The sequence below is a fragment of the Condylura cristata genome, unplaced genomic scaffold (genome assembly GCF_000260355.1).
Source record: "Condylura cristata isolate star-nosed mole 26May11 unplaced genomic scaffold, ConCri1.0 scaffold00014, whole genome shotgun sequence".
Lineage (NCBI taxonomy): Eukaryota > Metazoa > Chordata > Mammalia > Eulipotyphla > Talpidae > Condylura > Condylura cristata.
The window spans coordinates 51,179,031-51,193,475 of record NW_004567115.1 but is presented as its reverse complement, the minus strand read 5'-3'; the positions used below and the strand labels follow the sequence as shown (position 1 = coordinate 51,193,475).

At 56.1% G+C, this 14,445-nt stretch overlaps 1 protein-coding gene across 1 annotated transcript in view; it reads right to left on the bottom strand.

The window, feature by feature from the left end:
• PTK2B (protein tyrosine kinase 2 beta) overlaps window positions 1-14,445 on the bottom strand; it is a 103,427-nt gene that overhangs the window by 36,135 nt on the left and 52,847 nt on the right. The window contains 1 exon segment of the mRNA XM_012724802.1: window positions 13,934-14,174. Within this exon segment, the coding sequence (XP_012580256.1) occupies window positions 13,934-14,137 (204 nt within the window). The 5' untranslated portion in view covers window positions 14,138-14,174.

The following is a 14,445-nucleotide window of genomic DNA, read 5'->3' as shown; positions in this document are numbered from 1 at the left end:
GGGCAGGCGGGGATCGAACTCATGCGGAAGTGGCTTTAGCTTCTCAGTGCAGTGCCTTAACCCGCTGCGCCACCAGGGAGGGCCCAAATAAATCAATCTTAAAAAAAAAAAATGAGGCCATTCGGGTGGACCCTCGCTCAGCGTGACTGGTGTTACTGTCAAAAGGGGGACAAGTGGACCAGGAAGAAGCCTGTGTGGATGAAGGAACATCGCGTCTGGAGGTCACAGAATACGAAGGGCACAAGGAAGGAGTGTGGACCTGCCAACAGCTTGACCTTGGACTTTTGGCCTCCAGAACTGTGAGCCAAAGGATTTCCGTTATTTTGAGCCGCCCCCTTGGCAGGCGCATGGCAGCCCTGGGCACTGACACCACACGCAGCAACCCCAACTCCATTACATGTGCTTGTCTTTCTACCCTTGCCAGCGCAGGTCAGAGGTCAGCTCTTACACTCACGGTAGCCCCGATTCCAAGCTCACTGCCTCTCACACAGTGAGCCCTCAGATGTGGGAAGGTTGCATGAGAGAATAGACGAGGAGGAGGCAGCTCTCTGGATAACAAGTCTGGGGTTTCGAAGGACAGTTGTCTATGGTCAGAAATGTCCAAGAGACCAGGACTGTGGTGACAGATGACACGCCTGGCGATGGAGACCCTGGGCACTAGTCAGAGCGATGTGACCTTGACCAGGTCATCTCATCTATAACATGGGAGCTTTGATGGGGCAAGAAAACCTGTGGTGGAATAAGAGGAGCAGCTGTGAAGTTATGAGTGCGTGAGGCTATGTAGACCACCCAACCTTTTCAGAGGATTCATGTCCAACTCATGGGCATCTGTGGTTTGAACTTGGAGAGGGTGAGGTCCAGAGGTTCTGATCCAGCTGGATTTCATTTACACTAAGAAAAGAAGGGCAATGGGTCTTGAAGCGATAAAGAAGAAGGAAAAAGAAACCTTGGTGGGCCAAATTACAGGACTTTTTGAAGATGCAAATAACAACATTTCCAGACAGCAGCTGACCCAGTTGGACGTTAATATGTGGCTCTGAGAATTTCAAGAAATTTTGCTCTCCATCTTAAAAATAATCCCTCAATAGGCAAACCCCCCTCCCCCCCAAAGGTCTTTACAATGAAGATCTTAAATGACTTTCAGTTCTTTTTAGGTGACAGGCTGTATTTTCAGAATATGACCTGGCCCTGAAAGTGGCTTCAAGGTAAAACCAAGCTGGCAGACTCTGTGGGTGGCCGATCGCTGGAGAGCTCAGCACAGGGTTGGCTCAGAGCAAGCACTCGACACACGTGGCCTTGACCGTGATGGGTGACAACGGAGGGGGATAAATCCGGCTAAGGGGCTGGCAGCTTCCGGGAGCTGGATTCATTAGCTCAAGCAGAGTATAAATGAGACATAAATGTGGGAGCCCCGGGGGAGCTGGAGGGGCCCAGGCCAGAGGCTGGCTCCTCGGTCTCCTGCCCACTGGGACTGGGACTTGGGGTCTCCCCACCTTGTAGAGTAACTGGCTGAGAGACCTGCCAACAGCCATTGGCTCCATTGAAGAAGCACAGGTGACTGAAGAAAGCAGTTCTGGGAGAGGAAACGGATCCATTTTGCATGCTGAAGCCCCCAGGAGCAGCAGCAAGTGGGCAGAGTGTGCTCACCCGCTGGAGGGTGTGACCTGGGAAGAAATGATGCGGACAGAAATGGCTTCTGCAAGGAGCAAGAAAGCCAAGAGGGTTTGCGGCCCCCAGGGCGACTCGCTACAGCAGGTTCCTTCCTTTTCCCTCTGCTGCACATGCAGGCAGGAAACAAGGCTCCGAGCTGTGCAAAAAAAGCTGAAAAGGCAACAGGAGCCTTTCTGTGGCTTGAACAGAACATGAGAGGTGTCTCTGAAAAATAAGAACATTCTGTTAAAGGGAAGATTGTTCTGTCAGATGTTGCAGGCCAGGCTTCTGATGCCAAGTGGAGATTTTTGAGGAATGAAAAACCTTAGATCAGTTCAGAAAGTGCCAGATGGACTTCATGTACTTCTTCCTAAAGGTCTCCTGGCTGAAATCCCGCCCCAGTGATGACTTCACAGTCACTGACACGCTGCGGTGTCCGGGTGGGTGCTGTGGGTCGCTGCCATGTGCAGTTCTGCTTCCCACACAGGGTGGTTCTGGCTGTCATCACCCTGTCCTGGTCTGTAAAAACATCAGTGCTTCCCAACAGCGCCACTAGCACTGGGGGCCAGATGGGGCTGTGAGGGGACCGCTGAATCCTATTTAACCCAGCCCACAGGCCACCTCGGCGGCGCCGGGCCATCCCAACAGCCATGACGACACGACAACCAGAGAAGGAGAATTCTGTACCTTCCTGAAGGCCACCCCTGCTCCCAGCGAGAGACTCTGCCTCGCATTTCTGGTACCTATTTTCTTCTGTACCTTCCTGAAGGCCACCCCTGCCCCCAGCGAGAGACTCTGCCTCGCATTTCTGGTACCTATTTTCTTCTGTATTGACCCAAAATTACATAAGAAAGCCTGACATGGCTCCCTCGCTACGTGTTCTGCAACGACAGCACCAGCTACAGCGGAGACAGCAGCGAACAAGACCAAGCGTCTCCCCTGGGGGGCTCCCGTCCTCATGCAAACACAACGCCAAAGGAATAGACGTGATTCATCAACCACCTGAAGAGCGGTCACGTCTGACTCAGCTCTATGCCCGGTACACACAACACAAACGTGGACCGACTGTGCCCCCCACCCCCACTCATGGTCATGGCCTAACTGACTGCGTTTGCAGCGGGAGGTGGCTGGGTCTGTGGGTGGAGCTCCCTTGATGGGGTTAGTGCCCGCAGAAGAGGAGACTGAAAGAGATGAGCTCTCTCCCCTTGTGGAGACACCACCTGCAGGTGGCATCTGCGGGCAGAAGAGGGTCCTCACCACACCTGGCTGGGCGGCAGGTACCTGATCCCAAACCTCCAGCCTCTGGAGCGCTCAGCGTTCTCTGTATAGCTGCCCAGTCTTTAGTATTTTATCACAGCCAAAGCGTACCGAGGAAACAGCTCTAAATGCAGAAAAGCCCTATGCACTTAGAAATTTGCTGTTGCTGTATTTAAAATAGCAAAATCCCCACCACCGGCAGCCTTTCCAAAGAGTTTGAGAAAGGCTGTGAAAATGACTGGACCATGCCACGTTTATATGCTAGCTTCCAAAATGCTATGAAGACTTGTAATAACTCTTGAGAAATGATTCTATTAATAACAAATGGGACTCGTGGGACCTAAAATCATCTGTCATATGATAATGAGATAAAAAAACAAATACAGAATGAAATAAACCTAACATTATCCATGTTGTCTTGAGAGAGTGCAATTGGACAAACATATCTTTTCATTCTTCTGATCTTCCCATATCTTGAACTTTGGTATGAAATGTAGTTAGAAGAGTGGCGTCAGGAGTCAGAAATTTTCATTCTGATTCACTCTGTGACATTAGGGAAATTAACTCCTCTGCCTTGGTTTCCTCATTTACAAAATGCAAAATTTCCCTACCTCATGGGATTCTTGTGAAGATTAAATGAAATGATCTCAGTAACAAGCTGAGCACAGTGCCTCACGCCCTCTTGTTAAATAAAATATTATCATTGAGGACCCTCCCTGGTGGTGCAACGGGTCAAAGCACAGAACTAAGAAGCTAAAGCCACTTCAGCTTGAGTTCTATCCCTGTCCTGGAGCTGGCCCACATGGCATGACAGACCTCTCCTGACCTGCCTGCTGCTCTCCTCAGCAGTGTGCTTCGTCGATCTGCCTGTTCTGCTCCACACCCTGTCTCTGGTGAAGCCTCTCACCGCACCTGCGGCTCTGGCCTGTACCCCAGTTCTGTATGCAGAAATAAATACATCTTTTAAAAAATATTATCATTGAATAATTATGTATTTATATAGTTTGGCTCATTTTGCTAATATTTTGTTGAGGATTTTTGCCTTTATGTTCATGAGAGAGACTGGTCTCTAGTGTTTTCTTCAGTTATCTCTTCCACATATTTGTGGTATACCTGTAAAAATTCTCTTTCAACATAAATGCTTGAGTTGAGCTATTTTAATAGTCTTCGTTTTGCAGGGTAGGCATAAAAAATTCATAGTTAAATGATGAGAGCAGAATTTATCCTCCAACTTGGGGCAGATGCCAAAGCTCGTCCTACACGCTTGGCTCATTGCAGAGGATATTTTGCTACGAAATGGAGACTTCATACTCCACTTACAGGCTCAGCTTTTAAGAGACGAATAAATTTCTGTGAAACACAAAACTCTAACGTGAAAATGCTGCACAGACAGTAAATGTCATAGGGGCAAAGGAGAAAACCAAAAAAGAATTCATTCAGGTCTTGAGTTAGGTGGAACCTTCTAGATCCTAGGTGCACACACATAAAAGCAGTCTTCCATGAGGGGGTCCCAAAAATAAAATCTACAGCTCTATAGACAAATGTCCAAATGTTTACTAAGCTCACAAAACATGGACTAGAATTTTAGAGCCTTCAGTAAATTTAGAGACTTTAAATTTAACTTGACTTTTTTTCTAAGTGAAAACATGGAGACCCAAGGAGGTCAAGCGAGGTGTCCAAGGGTCTACAGAGATTTCAGCATAAATCAGGTGAAATTCCATTAGCCCTCTTAAACCTGATCACTTATGCGAGCCAAACTTCTTCCCAGTCAGCTTCCTATTTTGCTTTATATCACATGATCTAGGAGATTACAGGCCTCATTAGACCTCTGGGGCATCCACTCTTTCCCTTGCTCCTTCATTCATTCTAGAAACATCTATGGAGTGCCACTTGGTGTTAGGCTCTCTGACTGTGCTGGAGATACAGTGATGACCCAGACATGGGTTCATTCCCAGGGCTACCTCTGCTTGGAGACTGACAGGTGGCGGTCACTGTACACCTGTCCTGTGTAAGGATGGAGCACCCCAGGGAACCACTTCCAGCACCCGACACTTACTATGGCCCTCCTCTTCTGTCTGTACCCCAGCGTCCACCCACCCTTTCAGGGACCCTCCAGATCCTGAGCATTTTGCAAGTCCCCAGTCCCGGTAACGAGGTCCTGGTTCCCTGGGCTTCCCTGTCATCCTGCTGGTGGCTGACCTTACCTCCCAGGGCTGTGAGTCAGGGGTCCCCTCAGGCAGAGGTGGGCTTCCTGAGGTAGTGGCTCCTCCCAGCACCCCTGAGTTGCTGATTCAGTGAATTTGGAAAGCTGGTATTTTAAAAATTTCTTGGATCATCTAAAAACAGCCAGAGCCAAGAGTAACCAAGTGATCGTGGCTGTGTTCCCGTCCAACTTTACAAAAACCGGGGTCGGCCAGGTTTGGCCCGCAGGTCATTGTGCGCTGCCCTCTACGGGAGACCAAGGCAAGGCCTCCGAAGAGAGGCGGGTGGCCTGGGCCAGGGTGGAGGCAGTGGGGACAGCAGGGAGGAAGTGGCTGGGGTCTGGGTCTGTGTTAATGGCTGGGCTGACAGGACATCCTGGCGACTGAGTGCGGAGTGTGAGAAAGCGAGAATTCAAAGCCGGCCCTTGGTCTAGAGTCCGAGCTGCAACGAAGGAGCGGGGTTTCTGGAGAGGCCGATGGGGTCCACTCTCCATGCGCCGGGCAGACACCCGGTGGGGAGGGTGGGCAGGTGCCCGGAGGCGTCAGCCGGGCTGTGCGGGGGATGGGAGCTCGCGTACACGTCCAGCACCAGGCTGACCTTCCCACGGCGCGGCGGGAGGCCCAGGGCCGGTTTCCTCGGCCCTCTGGGATCCGCCATCCACTCTCCTTTCTGTGTTGACTTGAGACTCTTACCCAGATGCCACCCATGCTCCAGCCAAACTGACCTGTCACCGTGGAGATGTCACGGCTGTGCCCTCCCGTGGGAAAGCTCCTGTCCTCCTCCTCAGAGCTACTCACCCTGCAGGGTCCCTCTTCACTCTAGGGCCATGGGTGACCAGGGCCGGCCTGAGAACCCTGCCCCACTGTCCTTCCCGACGCCTGGCCTGGCGTCCGCGGGGATGCAGGTGTGCGCACGCGTGTGATGTATGTGTGTGCGCGGTGCGTGCTGTCACCTGTGTGCACCCCAGGATGGGGACCAGAGACATACGCTGCCATCCTACGTGATGAGCGGGCTCATTGGGGGCACCCAAAAGACGTCCAAGCCCTGCTAGCGAAACCTCCTTTGGAGAAAGCGTCTCTGCAGCTGTAACTACAGGTCTCAGGAGGAGATCACTCTGGACTCCTAAACACAGCCACACGTGGGCGACTCCTAAACACAGCCACACGTGGGCGACTCCTAAACACAGCCACACGTGTCTGGATGAAGCGCGGGAGGAGAGGGGAGAGGACAGAGGCAGGGACGGTATCGCAGGCTTAACCTGCTCTGAGCCGCTGGAGCACAAGAGAAAAAAGCAACTTATCTAACGTCCTCTTGGAGGTCTGTATTCACAGATGCAGTTTATTTGCCGACAACACAGACGGAACAAGCCAATGCAAGCAGCCTGATGCGCTCCTCAGCCCCAGGAGCTGCCCGGCTGCGACGCAGGACTGCAGGGATCTGAAGAGAAGCCTCTTCGCGCTTCAGCCACCAGCTGTGACCCACCGTGAGCTCAGCCACATCCGTGTGTCTTTAGGCCTTCAGCTCCCACCCCACACCTACATGGCCTCACTCCTCTCCTTAACTGGGGAGACAGATGGGAGTCTTTCTCCTGTGTCCCTGTTAAGCTGTTGGCAATCAGCCTTCTTTTTCCAAGACCCCTGTCCTAGGACTCAGCTTTACGCACATCGGGCAGGAGGCCCGTTGCCCGGTGCTTGCAAACAATCAGCAATGCAGCCAGAAGCCAAGGAGACCTGGGGCAGCAGCCGGAGCTCCATCCCAGAGAGCCTTCGGAGGGGCGCAGCCGTGCCAACCCCCTGACAGGGGTGTGCGGCCTCCAGAAGGGTGAGAGGGCGCACACCTGCTGCTTTAAGCCACTGGGTTTGTGCTGTTTGTGCCCGAAGCCCCGGGAACAAATGCAAATCCCAAGCCCTTAACACACCTCGGGATCATTTTAGAAAAGAGATTGAAGAACAAATTCATGCAAGTTAACATAACTTCTCACTCTGAAGGCGCTCATTTTGATGTGACGAAAGCCTCCATCTAACAAGGACATTCAGTAACGCGACTGTCAGATTAAAAATAGAAACGCAACGCAGCCACCTGACGCTCGCTGGTCCCTGGCGGGGCGTGTGTGCGCAAACAGGGGTGCAAGGCGCCCGCAGGCCCACCCCTCTGCAGGTGTCTGTGGGTGGGGGGGTGAGCCGGCCTGGCGAGCACACGGGAAGTGGGCGCCCATGAACGCGCCTCCTTTTATGAGCCTCTGTGGTGGTGGCTTGTGGCTTCCTGGCTGCGTCCTTTCTCCCCCGTTTTCGGGACTATTTTTGTGTAGGGGGCTGATCTTGACAACCTTTCTTGTAGAAACCGCAGCTTCCCAGGACAGGTAACCACGCCCCCCGCCACACCTCAGCCTTGTGGCCTTTCCTGCAAGACCAGTGAGCGAGGGCAGCGGAGAATGTTCCGGAAACTGATCGTTGGGTTCAGCGAACCAGAGGCCGGAGACTGCACCTCTGTGCCAGCCTGTGTCTGAGTCAGCTCAGCCTGTCCTGACGGAAGTACACGCTGCTGCATTGACTTCTCCGGGTTCTGAGGCTGAGAGTCCAGGAGCAGGGCGCTGTCCTGGGGCCGGAGTGAGGGCCCGCACCCTGCACGGCCGATGGCGCCTTCTCCCTGCGTCCTCACGTGGCAGAGAGAACGTGCTTTGGCCAGACTTCTTGTAAGAACAGGAACTCCATCATGGGGCTCAGCCCCAAGACCTCATCTGAACCGAGCCCCCTTCTTAACGTGCTGGTGGTCCTGCCTGCAAAAGCCACACACGGGGAGGCCGGGGGTGGGCGGTAAAGCGCCAATAAATGTGTCTGTAGGGTGGAGACAAGCAGCATCCACGTCTGGCTAAGCGAACTCGAAACTGAGCGGGTGGCTGATGAGTTAGGGCAGGGGCAATGGATTGCAGTGTCTGAAGTTGTCCTCTGGGAATATTCTGGAACGTGCTCTGTGACCACTGAGGTTTCAGGGGCGGGCAGTCAGGATGGGGGTGCTTGCAGGACTCTGCCCTGCGCTCCACCCGGCAGGCAGCATCCGCGGGCCCCCTGCAGCCTGGAAGGCCCAGGGCCCGGGCGCAGCGGGAGGTGTGTGGGGCGTGGGAGCCAAGTCACGGGAGCTTGAGCCTGTGCGTCCCGGGTGGGGATGGAAGAGGCTTCTGCCGCTTCAGAACCACGGAGGAGGAGGCCGGAATGCGGCTCTTGGGCATGATGGAGCCAGGACGAGGCTGGGACTCAGGGCGGCCCGGGCACTCTCAGTGCAGACTTTTCTCCTCCGGGCGGCGCTCTGTGAGATGGGGTGGTCCGGTGATGGACAGAGGTGGGCACGCGCAGTGGGGGCGCAGGAGAGGCAACCCCCCCCCACTCCCTGGCTCCCCTGCCATGGGCAGCAGAGAGCAGGAGCTTGTATTTATTTGTCCTCTGAGTGGCCAAGCTCCTGAGATCCCAGGCGCACGGCCGCAGTCACAGCCCTGGCTGAGACAAAGCAGGACACGTGGCCACCTACCCAGGAGAGGGCGGGAGGGGAGAGGGAGAAAGGGAGAAGGGGCAGAGGAGGAGGGAGAGGGAGCAAGCTGCCCTGTGTGGGCACGACTGGGTGGTGCTGTGCCAGTTGTTTTCCAGGGTGTTGTGTTAGCCCCTTCCCAGACAAGCAAATTAGCATGTTAGAGAAAAATATAATGACAGAAGCCTCTGCTTGCTGCAGAGAGTCAGAGCTTCTAAGCAAACACAATGGCTTGTGAACATCAAGCTACACGGAAGCAGAAAAGTCAAGAAGCGCAAAATACACATCTCATTCGGCACGTCGCTCACCCCCCGCCCCCAACAGCTGCCTGATTTCTGGCGGGTCTGAAGCCCAGGGGGGGCTTTCGTGTGGGGACGGCATCTCTGCCCACTGCGTCCATGCAGACAGATGCGGGGAAGCAAATGAAAGTCATGGCATCGGTGAGCGTACGTTTGCACTCTGCACATGGCGGGTCTGCATTTTGGAGAGGTGCCACCGTGTGGGCCGCCGGCGAGCCTCGGGGGCTTCTGTTTTGTCAGCGTTCTGAACAGCAAAGCCAGCTGTCACGTTGGGACGGAGCCTTCTGGGCCTGGGCTTGCACGGGATGGCTCCCTGTGGGGCACTGGCCTCCCGCTCAGGTCATCCGCGAGGATGAGTCAATGTCAAGCTCACACTTGCCAGAAGGCCCCCGAAAGCAAGCAGTATGCGAATGCTTTGGGGGCACCATGATTCCCCCCGGGTCACGGCCCGCATGGTGCCAGGTATGGTGAGGGCAGCCAGCGAGTATTTGTGGAATGGATGACGGAACTAGTCAGGATTCTTTCAGGAGCAATCTCACCCACGTCATGGCTCCAACCACCAGGTAGAGGCAGACCACACGCCATGTCTTTCTCCAGCCCAGTTCTCTCCTCCAGAATCTTGGAAGCAACAGCCGAGTCAGTCTCATCTTGTGAAAATGTTTAAGCACCTCAGTCGCACTTGACAGACCCAAGACTGAACTTGTGAGCACCTCACTCCCCAACCGATTTCTTCTCCTTTGTGGGGAACGGAACCCTGTCCACCGGCTCCAGAGCTGCGTCTGGAAACCCCTCGTCCTCATCCCAGCATCTCCTGCCCATCACCGAGGGCTTTTTCACCCCCAGCATTCTCTGGTTACAATCACTTCTCCCACAGACCATGGTGGTCAAGATCAGAGGCCCAGGAGGAAGATTGACTGGTCAGCCTCCACCACCTGTTAGCACTTTGCCTAATTTCTCTGAAAGCCCTCATAGTTTCAATATAAAATGGCGGTAATAAAAGATAGTAGTTGGGATTTTCTTTGAGATTCAGTAAGATAGTACATACGACGCGCTTTTGACAGTGCTGGTTGCTGTCATTCCCATCACCGCCACCATCATCATCATCACCATCTCTTCATCACTCCATCGTTTTCAAAGTCATCACCACTCCCCCACACCACCCTCACCATCATCACTGGCACCATCGTCATGGACATGCTTGTCACCATCACAACCGCCATCATCACCATCATCGTCATCACTGACACTGTTGTCGTCATTACCACCACCACCACCATCATCGACATGGCTGCCACCACCACCATCATCGACATGGCTCCCTCGCCGTCATCACAGTCACTGTCTTCACCATCACAGCCCACCAGGCTCCCTCCTCTGCATCACCGCGTGGTCTCCTGACTCTTCCATACCCATTCATGCCTCCTGTTTTCCACATGTAACTCAAGTGAGCTGTTAAAGATGTAATCTCAGTCGTTCCTACATTCCTACACTCCTCAATACCGTGGTGGCTTCCTATGGGAGGCGCCTGGCAGCCGTCACATCGTCCGCGCCCACCCACTTCTGAAACTGCACGTGTTGTTCCCCCCACCCTGGACACCGTTCCCCACGCCTTCTCCTCTTTCTTCCGTCTAGGGTCAAAATCTCTCTGAAGTGCTGGTTATACTCACTGTCTCCACTCCGCAGCCCCTGCACCACGCCCCCACCCCGGCTTCTGAAGCTGCTCGGCAGTCACACCTGTGGTCAAGGCCGATGCACCTATGTTCAGCCCCATCCGACTTGGCCTTTCACACTGTCTGACACCGCTAACCACTCTTTCCTCAAAGTTTCCCGGCCTCTGACTCCTCGGCCTCTTCCCTGGCTCCTTCATCTTTCCCAGATGACTCTTGGTTTCCTTGTGTTCACCCAGTCTTTCTTTCGGCACCATGAAAGTTGACTTCCCAACTCTCACTTCCCGGCTTCCCTCACGCTCCACAGCTATCCCCAGCCAGCTGTATGGCGTTCACTGCATAACGGCTCCCGGATTCTTGCCTCTTGGTCCTTCCGTGGGGGGTGTTTCGTGCACACAGAAGGCTGATCTCAGAACACCTTCCCTTCCCCATCCGAGTCTTAATGAACGGCACCCACCCGTTCAGGGGCCGAGCTGGAGCTCGGGTCATCCCTGGCTCCTTCCCCTCCTCCCTCCCTCCGTCCAGTCAATCATCGGATGCTGCTGACTCTGCCCCACCCATGCCGTGGGCTCTCTTGAGACGTCCTTGCGCCCCACACCCCCCACCCAGGGTCAGGCCCCTTCTTTCCCACCCCGCTGTGTCTCCAGCTTCCCAACCACCCCCTCGACCACCAGCTTACTCCTTTCTCCAATCCTTTCTGCGACATCAGGATGTAGGGGAAACAGCTCCTTGCATGATTTTCCAGAGAACTGGTGACCCCACTCTAACTAGAGTCGGAAACGGCTCACCCTGGCCTCTGTGTCCCTTTTGGGGGACCCACCGTGCCCGGCAGCATAGTCAAGGTTCTGAGAAGTCCTGTGGCCGGGGACTCTTCAAAACGGTTAACCAGCCACTCCCAGACACCTCTGCCCACAGCCCCTCCTGGAGGACACACTTCCTGCAGCTGTGGGCGATGACGACCACCTCACTTCTCTGCTGGAGAATATGGCCGCCAGAGGGGAAACAACCAGTGAAGACAATTCGAGCTTTGTTCTGTGGACACTAAGAAACCCTCGGCGATTGGATAATAACCTAACACCCATAAAAGCTTCCTGCGATGGAGCTTCTCGTGTATTCTGGAAGCTTCTGCTCGAATTCTTCCCACAAAGCCGTGGGCGGGAGTGGGCGGGCGAGGAGCCTGACGCCGGGCCACCTAGGTCGGGTCTGAGGTCAGACAGCCCAGAGGGTGGCGCAGAACCTGCTCGAGGTCAAGGTGGCTTTAAAGTCACAGCTATTTGCCACACGCAGGTGGCTGCCGCCGGCCGGACAGACTGCAGCAGGTCAGCAGGGCCGGGCGCTCGCGTTCCGGGCAGGCCGCCTCTGCCGTCCTCCTTGCTCTTCCTCTCTGCTCTCTCCCTGCCAGGTGGCGAGGCCGCCCGCCCAGCCTCGCTGGCCCTTGGGTGGGGTCCTCGTATGTGCCCCCTTCAGCTCCCAACTAGACACAGACGGCTCCGGGAAGCCTCGCCCCTAACCAGACTCTCCTTCCCCCAGATTCTGGGGGGCCCAGTCCCTCCCAAGGGCCTCAACTTTCCTTTCCCATGGGACTTGGGATTCCTTCCTGGCATGACCCACCCTCCACCCTCCGGATCTCACTGCTTAGCCCTTCTCAGCCTTTGTCCTGGCCGCGCCCTCGGGACGGCCCTGCCTTCCTCTGAGGCCCTTCACATCCCGCCTCCTCAGGCCCCTCTTCCCTCGAAGGCTGCGGGCTCCTTCCTCATCTGGGCCAACTTCTGGTGCTTTGCACAAAAGAGCAGGAAGACGCCCCCAAACCTGGAATCAGGCTAACTCTGAAGGGAACCCCACTGGGTGTATCGCCTGTCGGCAGTAATGACCCCCCAAGGGAGGCAAAGGAGGATCAGAAGCGGATGGTTAAGAGGGGAAAACAGAACCCCCACACATTACCCTGAGGGCGCCCAGGGCTGCTCACGCACTGAGCCTGCAAATCTGGAAGCACGAGGTGGACACAGGGGCCCTCATCAGTCAGCTACAGAGAACACAGGGAGTCACCAGCCATCACCAGCGCGAAGAAGTGGCCAAGGCCGCGCGCTCATCAATCAGTCTGCTGGGTGCAGGGTTGCCCGTGCTGTGCCAGACAGGAGGCAGCCCAGGGGCACACGCTGAGGTGAGGGCAGACCGACCGACCGGCACACACCGCCGAGTTTGGGGGTGCTGGCTGACAGGTCAGGAGAGGGTTGCTGACCAGTCAGCACAAGCTCGTCCAGCTTTCTCAGACCTGGAGGGTTTGATCAATGACAAACCCATCAAGTGGCCTTCTGCGAACCAACCCGACCCTTCTTGCCCTCCCCACACAGGAACAGGGTGGGTGGTGGGAAGGGGTGTCCTGGGGGACTACCACACAGAGCTGCTGGAAGAATCAGCAGGGGGCCTCCCTGGGGGCGTGGGGCTAAAACCACAGCACTATGAAGCTGTCTGCAGCCACTGCAGCAGGAGCTCCATCCCCGCTGGGAGTGACCACAGGGCAGACCTCTCCTGACCCGCCCACTGCTCCCCTCAGCATTGGGTTTCAGTAGAGCTCCCTGTTCTGCTCCCCACTCTGTCTCTGGTGACTCCACTCACCCCCTGCACCTCCGGCCTGTACCCCAGTTCTTGTGTGCATAAATAAATAAATCTTAACACGTACACAGCGCAGGCTGATCCAGAAGCACACCCAGCTGCTCAACAAACGGGGGTGCAGAAACAGCCCGAGTCAGGGACGGCCGGTTGGCTCAGCGGGGCAGCCCTTGGGGCTGAGAGCCATCGGCCGCTGACCCCCGCTTCTGATGACACGCTCTCCCACCGGCACGGCTGCCTAACCGGCTTCCTGGTGCCCGTGTGTCCCGAGGACGGTGGGCACCTCGGCCCACGAGGCAAACCCGGTGGCCCCGGACAAGAGTGGGCCAGCAGGTGTCTCCGGGGAGGGCTGGGCTCACCCTGCTGGCGCAAGGCCTCTCGCGTGCTCGATCACCTCCTGGACGCCTGCCAGCAGCCTCCTTAGGCCACCGGCCCCGGCCCTGCACCCTGCAGGCTCGAGGGCCAGTGAGTCAGAGTGGCTCTTGTTGGGGGGGGTTTGGGGGGGTTCTTTTGCCCCTGTGGCACCTCCAATGTCACATTATCAATGAGCTGAAACGAGGTGCAGCGGAGGCCAAAGGAAGGCTCTGGCGCTCAAAGGAAGGCGTCCTCGCTGCCCCCAGGGGCCCTGGAGGAGGCCCAGTGCTGCAGGCTGAGGGCCTGGGGACGCCCACGGAGCCCGCCGGGCTGCAGGACGGGCGGGAGCCGGACAGGCCGCACAGCCACACTCACCCGGATCTCGCTGTGCACCGTGCATTTCACCAGCTTGAAGTTCTTCCCGGGGTTGAAGCTGTTGCTGTAGAAGCAGACCTTGAGGATGCGCACGTCCCCCTTCTCCACGTCCACTGGCACCACCACCACGGGCTCGGGGGGGCCTTCAGGCCGGTGCAGCGTGCCCACCTTCACTCGGCTCAGGGGTTCGGACACCCCAGACATCCTCTCAGACCGCAGCTAGGTTCGGCACATCGCAGTCCTGCGGGGTTGGCAGAGAGACACGCTGGCATGAGTCCCGTGGGACAGCACCCCCAAATTCTGAGACTTACAGAACCCCACCCGCCGAGCCCCAGCTCCCCTGGGAGACTCTGGCTGTCTTGACAAGAAGAAGCTGAAGCCCAAAGGAGCCGCTGACATAAACACCTGGGCCTGGCGCGCCCGCGCACCCCAGTCGAAGCCCCCCCAGTCCTCCCCTTCCTGCTCCGAGGCACCGGGCCACACTCTGCAGTCAGCCGAGAGAGGAGGCGGCC